At 39.3% G+C, this 18,405-nt stretch overlaps 1 protein-coding gene across 4 annotated transcripts in view; it reads right to left on the reverse strand.

Annotated features, from left to right (window-relative positions):
- Positions 1–18,405, reverse strand: part of FAM114A1 (family with sequence similarity 114 member A1) — a 30,071-nt gene continuing 11,666 nt past the window's right edge. For 3 of the 4 annotated variants that reach the window (XM_035112509.2, XM_060278916.1, XM_060278915.1), the window contains 11 exons: positions 18,199–18,306; positions 17,945–18,054; positions 15,172–15,306; positions 13,191–13,343; positions 11,760–11,883; positions 10,782–10,867; positions 9,869–10,045; positions 9,075–9,214; positions 7,384–7,456; positions 3,919–3,972; positions 1–1,669 (listed from right to left, as the gene is read on the reverse strand). In XM_035112509.2, coding sequence (XP_034968400.2) covers positions 1,568–1,669; positions 3,919–3,972; positions 7,384–7,456; positions 9,075–9,214; positions 9,869–10,045; positions 10,782–10,867; positions 11,760–11,883; positions 13,191–13,343; positions 15,172–15,306; positions 17,945–18,054; positions 18,199–18,306 — 1,262 coding nt within the window. In that variant the 3' untranslated portion in view covers positions 1–1,567. The remainder of the gene's footprint in view (positions 1,670–3,918; positions 3,973–7,383; positions 7,457–9,074; positions 9,215–9,868; positions 10,046–10,781; positions 10,868–11,759; positions 11,884–13,190; positions 13,344–15,171; positions 15,307–17,944; positions 18,055–18,198; positions 18,307–18,405) is intronic. The other variant, XM_035112510.2, reaches the window with a different exon arrangement.

The following is an 18,405-nucleotide window of genomic DNA, read 5'->3' on the forward strand; positions in this document are numbered from 1 at the left end:
CATTGTCTTTAGCTTTATTGATGCTTATATTAGTTGATAAAACATGAAAGGAGAATCCCATATGCAGGACGCAATAAGCGCTATACATCACAAGAGAATTTTTTAAAAAAATTGTCTGTGAATTTTAGCAACATAAAATCTTAACATACTGCTTCTGATGTAAAATATCAATTTTTAGAAAACGATTATATGCACATATTTTCCAGGTGAGAAAATGACATTTGTCAATAAGTTGGGTAGGTGAGGACTCAAGCAAACAATCTGCCCTTGGGCCTTAATGGAAGGCACCATACTTGCACGTAAGTTTAGTTTTCTGAATAGCCTCGTCTAAACCAGAGACTGGACCTCTACCATAAATAATGCACTGGTTTGGCATATGACAGCAGCACTCCACTTTGAGGCAGCAAACACTATCGCTGTGTCTACAGTAGTGATAAATCACAATTTTCCACAAAGACCCTGAAGTCAATAGTAATGGCAGAGTAGCACGTGGAAATTGGTGGACTTCACTGCTTGGCAGCCACAAACACTTATTGCTATTGCGAATTGTCAGTGTGCTTAGTTTGCACACATTCATGCCTTAATTGAATTTTCAGACAGCACATTTTGCATTTCATTATTGTTTGCCCCCACTGTCAACATTTTCTCTCATCTAAAAACCATGTGTATACCTTCACACATTTGATGAAGTAGTATATAGTCCATTAAAGCTTATGCCACAATAAATTTGTCTATCTTTACAGTGCCACTGTCATTTTTGCAGCAACAAACTAGCATGGCAACCTTTCTAAAAAGCACTTACATATTGGAAATTGCCACTGGGGAGAAGCAGCAGTAGAAAGCTTGGACCAGACCAGGAAGTGCAGACAATCTCATGATGCATTCTGCACAATGGTTGTCATACAAGCATGAATGGATGCTATCATTGATTCATGCTGGCCTCTGAATGAATCAGCAATCTAAATGACGAGGTTGTGACTTTGTATCTATGAAAGAAGCACTGTCATTAATTCATGATTCTGTTACGGCAAGAAAATGTCTGTTACATTTAAGCTACGTGAAACTATTGGTATGGAAAAAGGGCAGTTGAACTTAAATAAGGAGATGCTGCCTCACCTTCATGCATACATTTCCACATGCAGAGAACAGCTACCCTACTAACTGCTGAATCCCCAGACTACTTACTGTAGTTTGGAGTGTAACAAACTGTGCCCCAGCTCTTTACACTGATTTTGGATCAGGAGACTTCATTCTGGCACCCTGGACAAATAGGCCAGTGCAAATGTTTCAAAATGGGATGCAAGTTAGGAAAGCAATATCCCAAAATGAAGTTCAACCAATAAAACAGAAATAAACACGTTTTACCTTAAATTAATACAAGGAATATGAGAGTTCCCCCCCTTTATAAAACTGTATGTTTAAATAGGTTTACCTAAATACAAGAGTGTTACTCATTCTGCATGTGCAAAACTGCATTTAGTGTCTTTTAAAGGCATCAGACATATTTTTGAACTGTAAACACAACCAAGAGATTATTAGACTGATGGTTCCTTTAAATGCAAAGTGGTCACTGTAGTGTTTTTGAACAGTCATTCTGGATATGAGAGATCTGGAGAACTGGAAGCAATAACTGGAAAGCATCTTGGATGTAAGTGGTGCTGTTACAACCCTAATGAGGAAAGAGAATGTATGTTAATATTGCAGTGTATTTCATCTTGCGGTGCCTTTCAACCCCACTTATCTTGAAATCAGTGCAGCCTGCTTCCAGCTTTTTTTTTGGGGGGGGGAGATACATACATTATGCATTGCCACAGGAAACACATTATATGATGATGCCATAAACATGTCTACATGGGAAATCTAATCTGGATGAGGCTCCAAAGCACATGCACACAAACATGTGTACATGTGTATGACATTACATATTTGCTTAAGGAACACTGTCATTTGCTGCAAAATAAGTGGGTCGGTTTTCTTCTTCAAAAAACAGGGTGAGGGAAATGATATGGATGAGGACTGTGGTCAGTGGCTTGGGAAATTTCAACCATTTCTCCACAATGTCACAGTCCTAATCCAAATTCCTTTCCCAGAGCAAGTAATATCCGTGGAGGAGGACACTTGTGGGCACAACTCCTCACTCCTGTGTCCATTTTAGGGAAATGGCATAGAAGTAAATCTGGTTAATCCCTCCCCCCCCCCGTGCCACAGCTGTGATAGAAATCCCCACCCCACACCAGCAGGGGCATTTTGAAGAGAGTTACAATCCTGTGCTACTAGTCAGTACACCACAGCAACCGTACATGGTTGCACGTGGATTCTGTTGGTGCTGTTCAACTAACTCAGGCACCCCCAAACTGTGGCCCTCCAGATGTTTTGGCCTACAACTCCCATGATCCCTAGCTAACAGGACCAGTGGTTGGGGAAGATGGGAATTGTAGTCCAAAACATCTGGAGGGCCGAAGTTTGGGGATGTCTGAACTAACTGTTACTCAGACTTGATCTACTGAAATTAATAAACATGATAAAGTAAGTTTCAATAATTTACGTGTGGCTACTGTGAGTAACACTTAGTTACTGGGAATGCTGCCCAGCTGAATAATAAACTCCTGAGTCACAGACAGACAAAATAACAAAGCCTTCAAAATAATAATAATAATAATAATAATAATAATAATAATAATAATAATATTTTTATTTATACTCCGCCCTTCCTGGTTCAGAAACCGGGCTCAGGGCAGCTAACAACAAATATAAACACTTAATTATGACACAACATAAAAACAGCATAAAATACAGTATGAAAGCATGAATAAAAATAAAAATCAAAAATCAATTTGGGGGAACTCATCCAATAAACATTAGATGCTCTCCAGGGCTATCTGGCTAAATTAATACTACTTGGGCCAGCGAGGAGGCCTGGGGAGAATTAGCTGTGGGGTCCCAGAGCGGGTAATCTTCATAAAAAGAGGAGGAAGAGGGAAGAGAAGGGGAATAAAAGATCAGGCACAGAAAGTAGGTACAAAGGATTGTCTTGCTTACTATAAAAAAAAAACCTTTAAGAAAATTAGCCAATCCTACCCAAGAATTTGCAGATACATGTCCTACATTGTAGACACTCCTGCAGTTGACATAGTAGCCGGCTGAGGGCCATTTCCTAGCAACAACCAATAGTGAATTACAGCCAGGGGAATACATGTTATATAAAATGGAAGCATTAGTTTGGCTCCGTTTGGAACTTCTGGCAATGGAAATGCCAGTTATCTGCTGTCTGAATTCTGAGAGTACCAACATTTGCAGGGACCATAGATTTCTAGAGGCAAAATAATGCAAAAGGCTCTTACAGTGCAACCATTGTTTCACATGGAATTTCAAATTCCTTTGCATACCACCCTGAAATTCATTTCTAGATGAAGATTGATTTATAAATTTTAACATAAATAAATAGGTGCAGCCTACTGAGAACCTTGCCTATGCAAGCTCCATTGAACTGAATGGCATGTCCTCCAGCACTCATCTTAGTTCAGAGATTATATTTAGTGATTTATGAGCAGCAGAAATTTTATTCAGGTTCAGAGTCTATTTCTAGGCATTGTTTTTTTTTAATGGAAAGCAAAGCTACCTTACTGAACTAACTGTAAATTGTCCAGCAAGCTCTTTCCAATGCATTATGATAAGAGGTAGAAAGAAGCGTTTCACCTGTATCTTACAAATGTTCCTAGAAAACGTAGCACGACTGTTATGGCTAAGCTCTCACAGATGAGTGATTAAAGCCCAAATGACACTGTTTATGAAATGGCATGGAATTACAGTGACATAACCATTACATTTTATGGTTCTTCATAGGGACATAAATGTATGCTAGCTTCATTTGAAAAATACAGCAAAGTGGTTCCTTATGTAAAATAGCGGCACACTTACCTCTAATAATACGCTGTTGACCATTGGGTTAAGGACTTCGGCTTTTTTGTCACTCTGCTCAAATGAAAACACAGGCAAGGTTTAATGCTAGGGACACATCAATAAAAATGTAATAAAACATTTCTTTGCTTTACTAATACATTTGTTTTGAAGAGTGAGATTCCGAAGGTGATGGCTTACTGTATAAACAAAATATGCACATGTTCAGTGTCAAATACAAAATACCATTTTCATTGATGCAAAAATACAGAAAGAACGATTTTTTAAAAAAGATTTTTTTAAAAAAGATATTCAACACAACCAACTTTCTTTGGATCCCAGAAAGTGAGCTGTATTTATTTTTCCAATGGTGAGGTTGTGGATAGAAATTGCTTCATCAATCTCTTTCCCACTCTTCCTCTCTGGCCACTGCTGGTAGTCTCCCTCTTTTAAATCCAGCAGTGGGGCAATGGTGTTCACCTGACCTCCTGATAGCCGAGTGGCTGCTGCTTACCAGGAAGGAGAGAAGCAAAGCAGCAGGGAGGTTGATGTGATGAAAATACACCAAGATGAGTGTAGAATTAGCTCTGGTAGTACCGCTTCCATTTCCCTTCATCCATACCCCATGCTACCCCAAACCACGACCCACCACTGTTTGAATCTCTAAAATGGTTTCTCCCAGATCCAGCACAAGTTCCTCGTCCTTACTTTCAAAAGATGTGGCCTCATCCGTTGCTACTTCTTGTGCTGGGCACTGTCTTCCAGAACACCTACCTGGTGACATCTGCCTCCCTTCAAATCTACCTTGTTCATGATGGAACACCCTGTGGAATGCCATCCTATCAGATGTCAAGCAGATAAAGAACTACACAACTCTTAGAAGACATCTTAAGGCAGTCCTGTATCAGGAAGTTTTTAATGTTTGATGTTATATTAATTTTTTATATGTGTTGGAAGCCGCCCAGAGTGGCTGGGGGAACCCAGCCAGATGGGCGGGGTATAAATAATAAAATTATTATTATAATATTATTATAAAGTCTTATTTTTCATCCCCTACTGAAACTAAGGCTAAATATGTGTGAATGGAACATATATTCTTCTCATTTACATTCCCATCAGTTCTTTCCCCCTTTATTTATTGTTTTCCCTAGTCAGATTTTAAACCCCTCAGGGTTCAGATCTACCTTTTAACATTATTCTATAAAGCACCATGCACAGCAATAGTGTTAAGCAAATGTTGTTGTTGTTGTTGTTGTTGTTGTTGTCATTACTGCTGCTGCTGCTGTTATGATGATGATTACTAAAAATAATGCCAGCCCCAAAGAGATTGTAAAAAGAGATGGGGGGGGGGAGCCCTGAAATAATAAAAACAATACTGTTTCAAAGTCAGTAATTAAAAAAATCCAATACCCATCCCCTCGTTTATTTCAGCATATACAAGCCCCTGAAACATAAAGAAATGATTGCCTGTTAAACAATATTGATTTATTTAATCAATAGTTAGTGCAAACACTGTGAAGGAGATCTATAGTGATAATGAATAAAAATATTTATTGTTTCTCAATAACTGCTGTCTTGTAGTGACAAGGACAGAGTTACAATGTGGTTATTAAATGACTGCATTGTTTAGCAGTTGTGTGGAGATGCTATTAATCTGGGGAGCCTCATCTGCTCTAAATATACATAATGGCTGGTTTATATGGTCCTCTTGCAGCTATTCCTTGGCCTTGCAATCTGACTTAAAATTAAATAATATTTTTTTCTTCCAGTAGCACCTTAGAGACCAACTAAGTTTGTCATTGGTATGAGCTTTCGTGTGCATGCACACGAAAGCTCACACCAATGACAAACTTAGTTGGTCTCTAAGGTGCTACTGGAAGGATTTTTTTTATTTTGTTTCGACTACGCCAGACCAACACGGCTACCTACCTGTGACTTAAAATTAGTTCAGCAAAAGAGGTCACATCTGTAAACAACCACCGCCAACAGTTTTGGCCTCACTTGTATACAGGGCCTTCCCTACCATTGGGCAGTGTGCGGTGGCCACCTCAAGTAGTAGATGGTGGCGGTCAGGGAGTGGTGGTGAGATGTTGAAGAACAGAGGAGTATTTGCCACGTGAACTGCCCACTCCCCTCCAAGCCAGCCTTCTGCCCCCAGATGCAGTAAATGCTGCTGCCCCATTGCCAGTGTTGAAGTAATATTCTGGTATAGGAGGAATAGGAGGGATGGCATCCTGTCCTTTGCAGTCCCAGCTGTAGGCCTGGTTATGAATGTGGAAACGATATTAATTTCAACGTGACCAAGGTGGATCTCTTCTCACTTTACATTAAAATTCAGATACTGATATCTCAGTACAAAAATGTGCATCACCTGTAAAATGTGCATCACTTGGTGTCTTTCAGAGGGCTAGTAAACATACGCTCTTACTAGAGAGGAAATTTCACATTAGAAGGCACTGTCACATCAGAAAGAAGTTGCACAACTTCCAGGGCTAAAGCTTTTGCTGCTCAGCACCAACTTCCAGTCCGGTAGCATAGCTATATATGGACTTGTTTGCTATGAACACATAGCAAGTCAGAGCTGAATCTCTTTTAAATTATATGATTAAATCGAGGGAAACTGTTGAAGTGCAGAGGCGCCAAGGTCAAAACTAAAAGTCATGTAAGATGCCTAGTTCTGAAGTTGGATCAGATTAATATTTCACGCTGGATTTTTGGGTTTGATATAAATATTTATCAAGACTGCCTCAGAGAAATATGATAAAACAGGCTGAGAAAATGCAGAAATAGACAAATTCCTGTAACTTGCCACCAGCATAAATTATTCAAAGTGAAAGCAATATGATTAAATTATGTTATTTTAAAAGAAACTCTGAAAAGATGCTTGCTGATGCAAGGGAGATGAAAATGGCTCACAGGAGTCTTGTTTAAAATTCCACCATCAAACAAGAATGAAGCATGTTGAAATTCTGCTCTGGAATTACTATTTTTTAAATGTAAGTTTGCCTGCTTTGCTTTTCATCTTTTTGAGAGATAGTCCCTTTCAAGCACTAATATGTTCGAAATCATGTTGATAGTCCAGACTTAATCTATCTTTAGTTGCAGTCTTGGATGCTTGCATTTCTCAGGGCTCCCCCACCCCGTTCCAGAGGAACCTGCTCTTTTTTCAATCCATTTCCTGGGCTCACCTTCTTGTCTTGTCCCATAATATCTATCACAATCTAGGGCTCATTCACACTTCGCTTGCGCCCAGCACCTAGAGACCACAGAAAATGAAGACCTAGAACTTGGGCAAGCATAGTAGAGGACATAGTTAAAATAGATCTCCAAGCATTTTTATGCTTATGGCTCTGTGGTGAAATTAAATAATCAATGGAAATAGGATTTCTGTTTACCTACTTTCTGGTTCTCTCACTCAGCCAAGGAGTAAGACTTCAAGACATTAAAAAGAGACTTTTAAATAAATAAAACTGCATAATAACTTACCCCAACTGAAGTTAAGAAATCAGCAAAAATTTTCGACAGGGAAGAAACTTCATTACACATTGTACTTGTTAAACTGTTAAAGAAACAAAGGGAATATCATTAATACATTTATTTCACTACAGCACAGATGAATTAACTGCTACTGCTGTAATCAATATATGCACCATGTTACATCTCTATAAGAATATTGTACTGTCAAGGGCATACCAACATAAACATGTTTAATGCTACTGAAACAATAGTGGCAACAGCAACCTAATTTATGCAGTAGGAGAAATGTTATATTGAGTCTAAAAGTCTTGAAATTTCCAGATGCAATCCCTGCATTCTTCAGATAGGACTGGGAAACACCCGTCTAAAACTCTGGTGATCCATTGCCAGTCACTCTAGACCAGGGTTTTCCAAACTTGGGTCTCCAGCTGTTTTTGGACTACAACTCCCATCACCCCTAGCTAGCAAGACCAGTGGTCATGGATGATGGAAACAGTAGTCCAAAAACAGCTGGAGACCCAAGTTTGGGAAACACTGCTCTAGACAACACTTAGCTGAAAACACACACCCAGCAATGGTCTATCTTGGCACAAGGCAGTTTCCTTTGTTCTTAGATTTGAAATGAATGGCAGCTTATGTAAGAAGGCATTCTAGGGGCATTATCATACTGCTATGACAATGCAAGTAGATAGATACTACTGCGGCGGAAATGTAAACAGCATTTTCGTGTGCTCTGGATTCCGTCACCCCATAGTCACCTTTGACTGGACTTAACCATCCAGTACATTGAAAAGCGAACCTCTTTGAAGGAGGTTAGAAGAGCCTCTTAACAGAATTTTGAGCATCTAAGCAATTTCAGTTCCTAGGATTCTATTAGGTTTCCTGGTCAATCTAAAGATACTCTTTTGAGTATCTTCCTTGATGAGATTAATAAATCTATTACCAAACAGGTGGCAAAAACAGCTGAATGTTGCCACATCTCTGTCCTGATATGATTGTTAGTTTCTAGATTGTCAGTGTTAATAATTAACAATTGATTCATTTCATGATGTGATTTTGTATTTTATAGTTAAACCATTGAGCCTAGGGCTTGCTGATCAGAAGGTTGGCGGTTCGAATCCCTGTGACGGGGTGAGCTCCCGTTGCTTGGTCCCAGCTCCTGCCAACCTAGCAGTTCGAAAGCACGTCAAAATGCAAGTAGATAAATAGGAACCGCTACAGCGGGAAGGTAAACGGCGTTTCCATGTGCTGCTCTGGTTTGCCAGAAGCGGCTTTGTCATGCTGGCCACATGACCTGGAAGCTATACGCCGGCTCCCTCGGCCAATAATGCGAGATGAGCGCGCAACCCCAGAGTCGGTCACGACTGGACCTAATGGTCAGGGGTCCCTTTACCTTTACCTTTACTTTCTATTAGTTATTACTTTCTAACAAACACTTGATTGACTGAATTCCTGACATAAAACCAAAGTAAGCTTGGCTGATTCAAGGACTTGGGTACGTGATTCAACACCATCAGAAATGTGTTTAAAATAGGACTTGCTATCTGCAGCACCTGCAAAACTCCTCCATTGATGATACAGTAGTGGAAGTATTATTGCAGCAGAAAGACAAAGCACTATTGAATGTCATCTTCTGCAAGGAGAAGCATTCAATAAGCACTGCACAACCATTGAAAGAATGAGAATGACAATATATTCACTTTGTCAGAACTTTTGCTTGATCCAAGGCAGGCTTCTCAACTTCTTGCCCGTGAAGGATTAATTCTGCTAATTTGTGGAGCTGTTCAATACAACGGGCTGTTACCTCGGCAAGGCTTTCAATAGACAACATATAAATTTCCTGGAAAGAAAAACAAAAGGCTCAGTATGATGAATTGCATTGTTCAATGAAGAAAAGGAGGAGGAGAGAAGGTAGTGGTGGGAAATACCATAGGAAAAAGGAAGTCAGGCCCTACCTTGGTTCTCAGGATTTCCATGTGTATGCATTTTAGAAAGGTCCAACTACCACTGTTTGGTGCAGCCTTCCCCAACCTGGTGCCCTCCAGAAGTTTTGGACTACCGGTACTACTCCATTGACCCCAGTCAGCACAGCTGTAGGAGTTGTAGTCCAAAACATATGGAAGGCACATTTCAAACGGATCTGCATGTGCCTTGCAATGTGAATGTGCACAGGATGCACACCAGACTCTTATCTGTATGTGCATTAAGTCTGCTATGTGCATGGATCTTCCTTGCTGATTTGTGGAAAATGTATTTTAATCCAACTTATTTAAGTCCATAATAGGCATGTAGTATTTCAAGCTGAATATGATGGATGTGACCCAGCTGATTTGAAATCATATTCAGATGGGACAGAGATAGTTTTCATTCCTGGAAATAGTCAAACTACATATCACACAGATACAACTTAATCAGCTCAAGTCAGTACTATGGTTACTTACGTGTAATAACAAAATACGATGATAGGCAGATAAACTGAAATCTGATCTCTCACCTCTACAGTTTTGTTCTTTGTTTCTTCTGTGTCTCCAGATTCACCTGTTTGAGGCTTTTCTTCACCTTCTTGGTTTGCTTCATCTACTTTCGTTTTCTCTTCTCTGTTCTCTTCCATTTTTTCTATAGATTTAGGGAGTCTAGCTTCTTCCAGGTAATCATAAGCTTTCTTTCTAGCCTGCAAAAGAATCAGAACAAAAGAGAATCTAGCATGAAGAATGACTTGCTCTTTCAATATGAAATACATTAGAATGACATATTTTGAGTACTGTATGAAAGAGGCTGCCTGATTATTTTTCACTGGCCAAAACTGTCTCATGGAAGGATGAAAACTCCTACGGCATCCACTGTTTTAGCAGTGCATGAATATTTCTGCAAGTGTTTGTGCAAGCATTCGCAGAACAATGCTAATGGCTATTTTCCTTCCTTCACTGTTTTGAACGTCTTTCACATCCCCACACATCTCACCATTCTTGCCCGATTTCACCCCTCATTATGACCTCCCTAATTTTGAATAAAGAATTTGGGTTTTCTTGACATAGACTTTTTGGGCCTCAAACATTAGCAGCTTGATGTCACATTTTGAAGAAACAGTCTATAAGGATTCACAAACTTGAAATGTGCAATTAATACCATCTCTTTTTCTAAGAAATCCTATTTTCTGGATGTGAACAATATGTGGACATATTAATTACAGTGCAGGCAGAGAACCTCTTTTTTAACTCATACAGTAATTCTTCATTACAACTCTCTCTGCTTACAGCCACCACTTTACCAAAGTTGCAGTTGCACTACTACTCTGCCTCCTAGTGTGCTACACTAGCTATTTTAAACCAGTATGCTCCCAACTTTTGCATTGAGTTGGTGAAGAAGGGCAGAATCCTTTCCCCCCAAAGGCAAACAAAGTCACCCACCTTGTTAAGTTTGTCAGGAGTGGCAGCTACATGTAATTCAAAGAGCAATTCTGTAAGCATGGTCACAAATTCATCTCCCTCATCTGCTGCAAAAGTAAAATGGAAACAAGAAAAAACGACCCTTGAAATATTTTGATAGTTATATTCTGTTCCCAAAAAACATGAATCCTATTTCTTATTTCTCTCTTCCTTAAATCTTAGCAAATAAGTAAGTTCCCTCATAACATTATTCTACCTTCTAAGCCATTCTTCAATAGATTTAGTTTCCACTTTCCACTTGGAAGCAATTTCAGTTCTTGTCGTAAGTAATAGATTGGTTACCATTTTTCTATTTTCCTGTCTTACAACATTTCTGATATAGCTTTATATAGAGAGAGTGGCACCAACCCAGCTACGTATAAGCATGAGGCATTGGCTTCTTAACTGTCAGGTGCTGCTCGCACTGGGGAATAAATGGCTGCCCCAAGGCCCCCAAGATGATGTGAAAGCCCTTGAGATGACTTCTCAGTAGCAAATGAGGGGAGCACTTGCCAGTTAAGAAGCACTGCCTCGCGCCTGACATGGGGGTTGGGCAACATCAGAATGTGCCTAGATCTAACCCATCAGTGAGTTGCTGCTGATCTGATTTATAATTCCTAGTTTTGCTATTCCTAACCCTAGAGACTGCTAACAGTGGGTACAGTCTTTTACTAAGGTATGCATGTGTAAGTCTCTTTGATTTTGTGTCGCATATATTCTTTATGACAATGTTTTATCCTTTCTGAGTGTCTTTTTTTAAAACAATTAGGTGGTATATGATTTTATGAAACAAACAAACAAACAAACAAACAAATATTGACTTGGCCACCAGTATCTTCAGTGGGAAGGTTTTTCAGAAACATCACTTTGAGGATAAGGTCATTCATAACGGATTTGTTTTTAATTAAACATGTAGACTCCTCTATCACACATGTACTGCACTGACAATTCTGCAGCTACCTTTCTTTCCTTCGTTGTCTTCATTTTCTGACTCTTCTGGAAGAAAGATTGCTTTAATAGCAATTAAAGCATCTTTTGTTTTTTCCAATTCCTCTCCTTCAAGGGATGTTAAATATGATTGTATCTAAAAGAAGAATGAATGAATGAATGAATGAATAAACACACACACACACACACACACACACACACACACACACACACACACGGGCCTGAGCATTTCAGTGTATCTGCAGCACATAATGTGCAAGAAAAATGGAACAAGACTCTTCCAGTGACTACACAGCTTACAATCACTGGGTGAAATCCAATGGTGTCTGTCTGTCAGTGGAACAGGCAGAGCTTGTGGAAAGGATTCTGCTTCCTATCAGCTTCCTGAATGCCCCTCAAGTTCTGCTATGGATTGTTGGAGAGCCCTCTGGAACAGATCTGGAGTTCATAACTGTGTACAAATAGTTCACCAGCTGCCTCGTAACCACAAAACGTATAGAGCCACACTTCCTTAGCTTTAGCAGCAGTACTATGTTTCGTTCCTTCTGGTTGTTCTCTGAAACTGCATTGATGGAGAAGACACTTTAATCTACTGCATAGGTAAAGTGCTGTATCCTGTTGCACCTGTCAGCCCTATTCTGCGCTGAAAAACAATTTGTACCATACATCCAACTGCGTCTACATCATCCATACCATTGGCCAACCTAAGCTGCTGTACTAATACAACACTGTGGGACTGTCTTCAATGGCAACGTGATACCGACTGTAGCATTACATAGCATAGTGCTGGAGTAATGGAACATGAGAACGAGTTAATTTCCTTCATGAGCGTAAATTAACCTATGGATGAGCTAATCACAGGTACAAGGTTCGCCAAACCAGTTATTATGGTAACACGGCTTAGTGCCCTGACTATATCTGTAATTAACGCATTTCAGCTCAGTTGTCTGCAGATATTCTATCTGTCTGTTAGCCAGTTAGCCAGTCAGTGTTACTGGTCCAGTGTTGTGTCTTGAATTGCTGAACTTATTTAGAGCAATAGAGATGCTTTGTACTTATATGTATCTATAGCTGCAAAAGCCTACAAGCTGCATACATCTACATCCAGAAATGTTTTACTTATTTATTGGAAGCAATAAGCACAAGCTGTTAGAAATATAGGGGGAATGCAGTGTTGGTGGCTGTGGGGCACAATGTACCAGAGATGGTGTAGAAATTTCAAATATTGTAAGGCACTCTGAGCCAGCAGGCTAGGACAGGGTATAAATTCAAATGACTACATAAATAAGTGCAAACTGTTGCTCCTAAGGAGCTTGCTAGAGATAGGGTTTCAATCTTAATGGGAGATATTCTTGAGAAATATATCCAAGAAAGCATTCCTGTTATCTTGATTTACAAAGTCAATATACTTTATTGACAATATACTGGTACAATATACAGTACCTTGGCTTCACTTTGATTAGACAGAATTTCTAGAGCTTCCAGATGAGACAAACCCTGAAACTCATCAAACAGCAGCCCATAATGTGCCGTCCTTTCAAATGTCACTTGCTGGGCCAGCCTTTGCTTCTCTTTCTCTTTGGCTTCTCGCAACAGCTGTGGAAATATAGATCATAGCTGCTGGTTAATTGGTTGCATGGCAGATTTGACGAATTTTATCACCTTCCGTCCCAGCTCCTCTGGGCAATAAGAATATAAATTGGAGTTAGATCTTACCAGCAGAGGTAAAATGCTTCATTGTATTACAACAGGTCTAATAAAACATTTTAAACAGTATTCTCTGTACGAGTTTTGCAATTAGTGGTGATTATAGCTTGCTTCTTCTTGTTGCTTTTTTTTAAAGGGGCTTGCACTTTTTTTGTCTGTGATTTTGCTTTCTGGTAGTTATACTGGATATTATTCTAGCTGTCTCTCTAGTGGATTTTGGTATTTGTTCTTTTTTTTAAGGGTCTGTCTGCTTGGGACAGTTGACTTTGGAGAACAAAAAATCCAACCCTTGCCCTAACTTAACAGCTGCTTACTACACTGTTTCTCTTTGTAGCCCATTCTCAGTATAATACACAACTGCATCATCAGAAGTAAGTTTTCACTTTGGAACTAAATTCTTTGATCATATTTTGTAACATTGATTTGGAGCAGCAGCAGGTACCCTCCAAATGAAAAACTGTTTATTTCAGCAGTTAGTTAGCTCTTGATTTTATGACGAAACATTATTAGAATAGCTAAAAAAACTATTTTGACATTGAAACAAAACATCATATTTTAAAGGGATGCAAATCAAATATTTATTAATTTCATTTTTATTGATTAGATTTATTCAAAAGGTTTAAGGGCATATCACAAAATAAAAATATGAGATAAGAACACAAATAAACAGTTAAAAAAACAGCAACAAAGCAACAAATCTACCATGAATTACTAAATGAACCATGATTATAACATGCTGTATGGTCGTTCTTGAAAAAGATGCTTCACCAAAGAACACAGCAAATTAATGCCACTGAGGAAGTAAGACATGAAACTGTGTATCACATGCAAACTCCTGAAAACATATAGTGGGTTTCCACGTCAGTTTTGGATATCACAGGAGACACCTATCACTTTCACTGGTGTGAAAAATGCAAACTTCAAATGTGACATATAGTAATATATATTACAAGTTTCATATTGCAACCCCTTGCTTCCACACAGTGAGCTATTGCTGGGGGAGAGGGGTTCAGATAAAAGCAAAGCTGGATGACAGCATGATGAAGAAAACATGGCGTGTTCAACATGAGCACACTGTTCTGGGTGAATTCCTGCCTGGCATACTTTGGTACGTATTATTTATTACATTTGTTAGTTGCCCCAAGCCAAAGCTTCTAGGCGATGCATAAATATACAGGTGTAAATACCGGTAGGGCAACAGAACCAGTGCAGATTCCCCCTCCCCTGAAATGGGAGGTTTCTTTTTTCTTAAGAGTTTAAAGGTAGCTGCACTGGCTTGTTGCGTAATTTATGAACAATAGTTTAGCTGACCTCCATGGAATCATAGAATTGTAGAGCTGGAAGGGACCCTGAGGATCATCTAGTCAAACCCCCTAAGAGAAACTTGTGTGAAAATTTGCCACGTAGAAGATAGTCTATTAAGCAACCCTCATTCATTCATACTGATGGTGAATAAGTGGTTACCCTCTGGACGTTTTTAAGCAGAGGTTGGCTGGTCATCTGTCATGGGTGCTTTAGTTGAGATTCCTGCATTGCGGGGGTTGGACTAGATCACCGATAGGGTCCCTTCCAACTCTACAATTCTTTGTTTTTATGTGGCTCTTCGAAACTCCAAGAGCCTTCCTCTAAAAATCAAAATCACAGTCATTTATACAGTCGTCGTAATTGTTACGCCACTTTCTAACACTGCATTATTATCAAAATTGAGTTATTTTACCTGGGATAAGGAAACAGTTCGTTCCATCAATGTTTTGGTTTTTTTAAATCCAGGATCACTTTCTGCAAGGACGTTCATAGTTTTCTTGCCAATGAACTCCAAAGCATCAAGGCCACCAGTTAAGACGCTCTTGCCCTGCACGAAACAGAGAAGAAATAATCTTATTTATGGACACCTTAAACACAATTATATGTAAGTAAGCAAATCCCATTAATTTTAACGGCTTTTGCTGCTAAATAAGTTTGCTTTGTGTTCCAAACACTTTAAAAGTATGTAGCTATAAAGCTATATAGGAACACTGAATCTGCAGCTCATAACTGCTCAACCCTCTGCTTTTTCTCCCCTTGCAAATTGCAGGATTTATGACTTCATTAGTCACCTCTCATATTGAATATGGATTCCAGGTGAAAAAGTACCATGGTTAAACACATTAAGTTAATTAAAAGAAAAGCATTCTATTGAATAAAATAGAACAAGGGAGCACTAACACAGGCATTAAAAATTATTAATATCATTTTTGTTTTAGGCAGCGGCTTGTCAAAGTGCTCTTTTGTTCTTCGGTGAGAAGAACAGTAATGGAAAATAAACTTATTTGAAAGACAGCATGCTTTCCATGACTGATCATCTCTTGCAATGCACAGGGGAGCTTTGTCCATTTTATTGGGTGCCATCTCAGCTCACGTGAGACAATAGTGAGACCCATCAGACCTGACTAATGTTTCACTTGAACAGAGGGTACGCCCTAGAACCTTTCCCCCTTCCTGAGAATCCTCTGCCATGATGTGGTGAGGCTCCATGGCAGAAAACATGATGTGGAAAGAAATTCCCTGAAGGAAAAATGTGTTAGGGAAAGCAGTGGGGAGTAAATATAGGCATTCAAATTTCCATCTTTAAATAATATTCAGTGGATCACACAAGATTCTGCAAGGTATCTCCAAAGCAAATAAATAAATCCATAGCACTTGAGAGGGACGAGGCAACGGATGCCATCTTTGATTTTGACGGATTGGCAGCACTAAGCGTTTGGTCTGTTCACACAGAACCAGCCTTTGTTTGGCCAATTCTGCAAGCAAGCAGACTTTGTATAATAAATTGCTTGCACTGCCCTAAGGCTGTCTTTGTTTGAAGCTGAGATGATCAATCCCATGCCTTGCATACATATAGCCTGACAAGGTGTTATAGAAACATCTGCATTATTCACAGATTTGACAGCTTCTATTGCTATCAATATGGTTTGGGAGTTTATGAATCTCTGAAGCATTTATAACACACAGTCACTCAGAACAAAGCTCTAGCATCTGCTACATTGGATAAGAGACTCAGATCGGGCTGAGTCCAGCTGCTTTTGGCTTTGGATATGAAACTCCAAAGTTGTCCGCAGGGTAGATTAGGGAGCTTGATGTGTCCCACAAAGGGGGGGGGGGAGAGAGAACTGCCAGCAGGATTTTTTTTTTTGCTTTGAAGTTGGCATATCCAATAAAACCCATGGTGTTACATTTTTAAAAATAAAAAAGCAGGAAGAGTCTATTTCTAGGCACGCAGATTCTCAAGGCTGTACACAACACTTTTGGGTAGTGAGGAATGAAGTACTGTATTGGACTGACCATTCCATCCCTGAAGATATTAAGAGATACTTGGAATAGATTGGATTTTCATTAGGGTACAACAATCATTCATGCCATTATAGTATGTCAGGTTTCCAGAAACTTAAAATTTTCTACCAGGTTCTCACTTATAAAATCATGCTACAGACCCTTATGAGAAAAGCTGTCTTACATTGAAATGGTATCAGCTCTTTTAGGATATAAACAAGTTCTACTTCAGATCTTTCCTTCTCCATCACAGTATATTTTTTAAAGAGAGAGAATGGGTGGCATAATTGGAAGATGACCAAGGAATAATAAGCAGATCATATTCTGAACTCTTGACACATAGAACATTGTTCAGCATCATCATTCCACAGCAGGGTAACTGTCTATGGTAGAATCAAAATATTTCCCTCCAAATACCTGAACTCTGGATGCAGAGCAGGAAATATCTCAGTATTGAAACCAAATACAATGCAAATTACAGTAGCTTAATGTTTTGCTAGTGTTATACCATAGGAGTACACATGTGAGGTGTAATTATGGAGCAGCTTATAACAAATAAATAAATTATAGTTGGATCCAGCTAAGATCTACTCAGAGTAATTAATGGACCTAATCTAGCTATGGCTGTTCATTTCAACAGATCTCCTCTGAGTAGGCCTAGATTCAGCTACAATCCTATACAGTGGTACCTCTGGTTACGAACTTAATTTGTTCCAGAGGTCCGTTCTTAACCTGAAACTGTTCTTAACCTGAGGTACTACTTCAGCTAATGGGGCCTCCCGCTGCTGCCGCCGGCACGCGATTTCTGTTCTCATCCTGAGGTAAAGTTCTTAACCCGAGGTACTACTTCCAGGTAACCAGGTTAGCGGACTCTGTAACCCGAAGTGTTTGTAACCCAAGGTGTTTGTAACCCAAGGTACCACTGTATTTGCCAAAGAGGCAATCCAATCCAAAAGTATTATCTCCAAAACATATACTGAAAAACATTAAATTGTGAGTTTTGCAGGTAACTCTTTTGGGCAGAATTTTAAAATACTGGATCACTTTGAAAAATTTATTGTATAGATCATACTTTTTCAGTGGTGTGTTTTCTTGGTCTTCCTTAATTGTAGTTTCCACATACACCCCTTTCTTTAACGAGTACACCCCTTTCCCCTCTTTTTGTAACTAGAATTGCTTACGGTGTTCTGTACGGCACTACTGATGGTTGAAAACATTCCACGTGATGCAGAAGGAGATGAAGGCAAAGGTGTGTTCTCTGAAGAGCTGTTCTGTGTGGTCTCGTCCATGTCTTCAAGAAAGAAGAAGAAGAAAGGCCAAATGAAAATAATGCCGGTATGTGACCCCAAACTTCATATTTGTACTGGGTTAAAACAATAGTATCGGGTTCATATTAAGAATATTTTGCCAAGGCAAGGCAAGATATGTTTATCACCTGGGATGGAGCTTTCTGCTAGGTCTGTAGGATGTACATCTTCGGACGTTCCCGGGACATGAATTCTGAGAGTGGCTGCTTTTTCCTTAACTGCTGTTAGCCCGTGGCCTGCAATGACACAATTATTTCATATACAACAGTTCTGCGAAATGAGCTAAATAACCCAGTTAAAAGGAGAATTTTAACTAAAGTAAATAAAAGGCTAAC

Source organism: Zootoca vivipara, chromosome 9 (assembly GCF_963506605.1).
Source record: "Zootoca vivipara chromosome 9, rZooViv1.1, whole genome shotgun sequence".
NCBI lineage: Eukaryota > Metazoa > Chordata > Lepidosauria > Squamata > Lacertidae > Zootoca > Zootoca vivipara.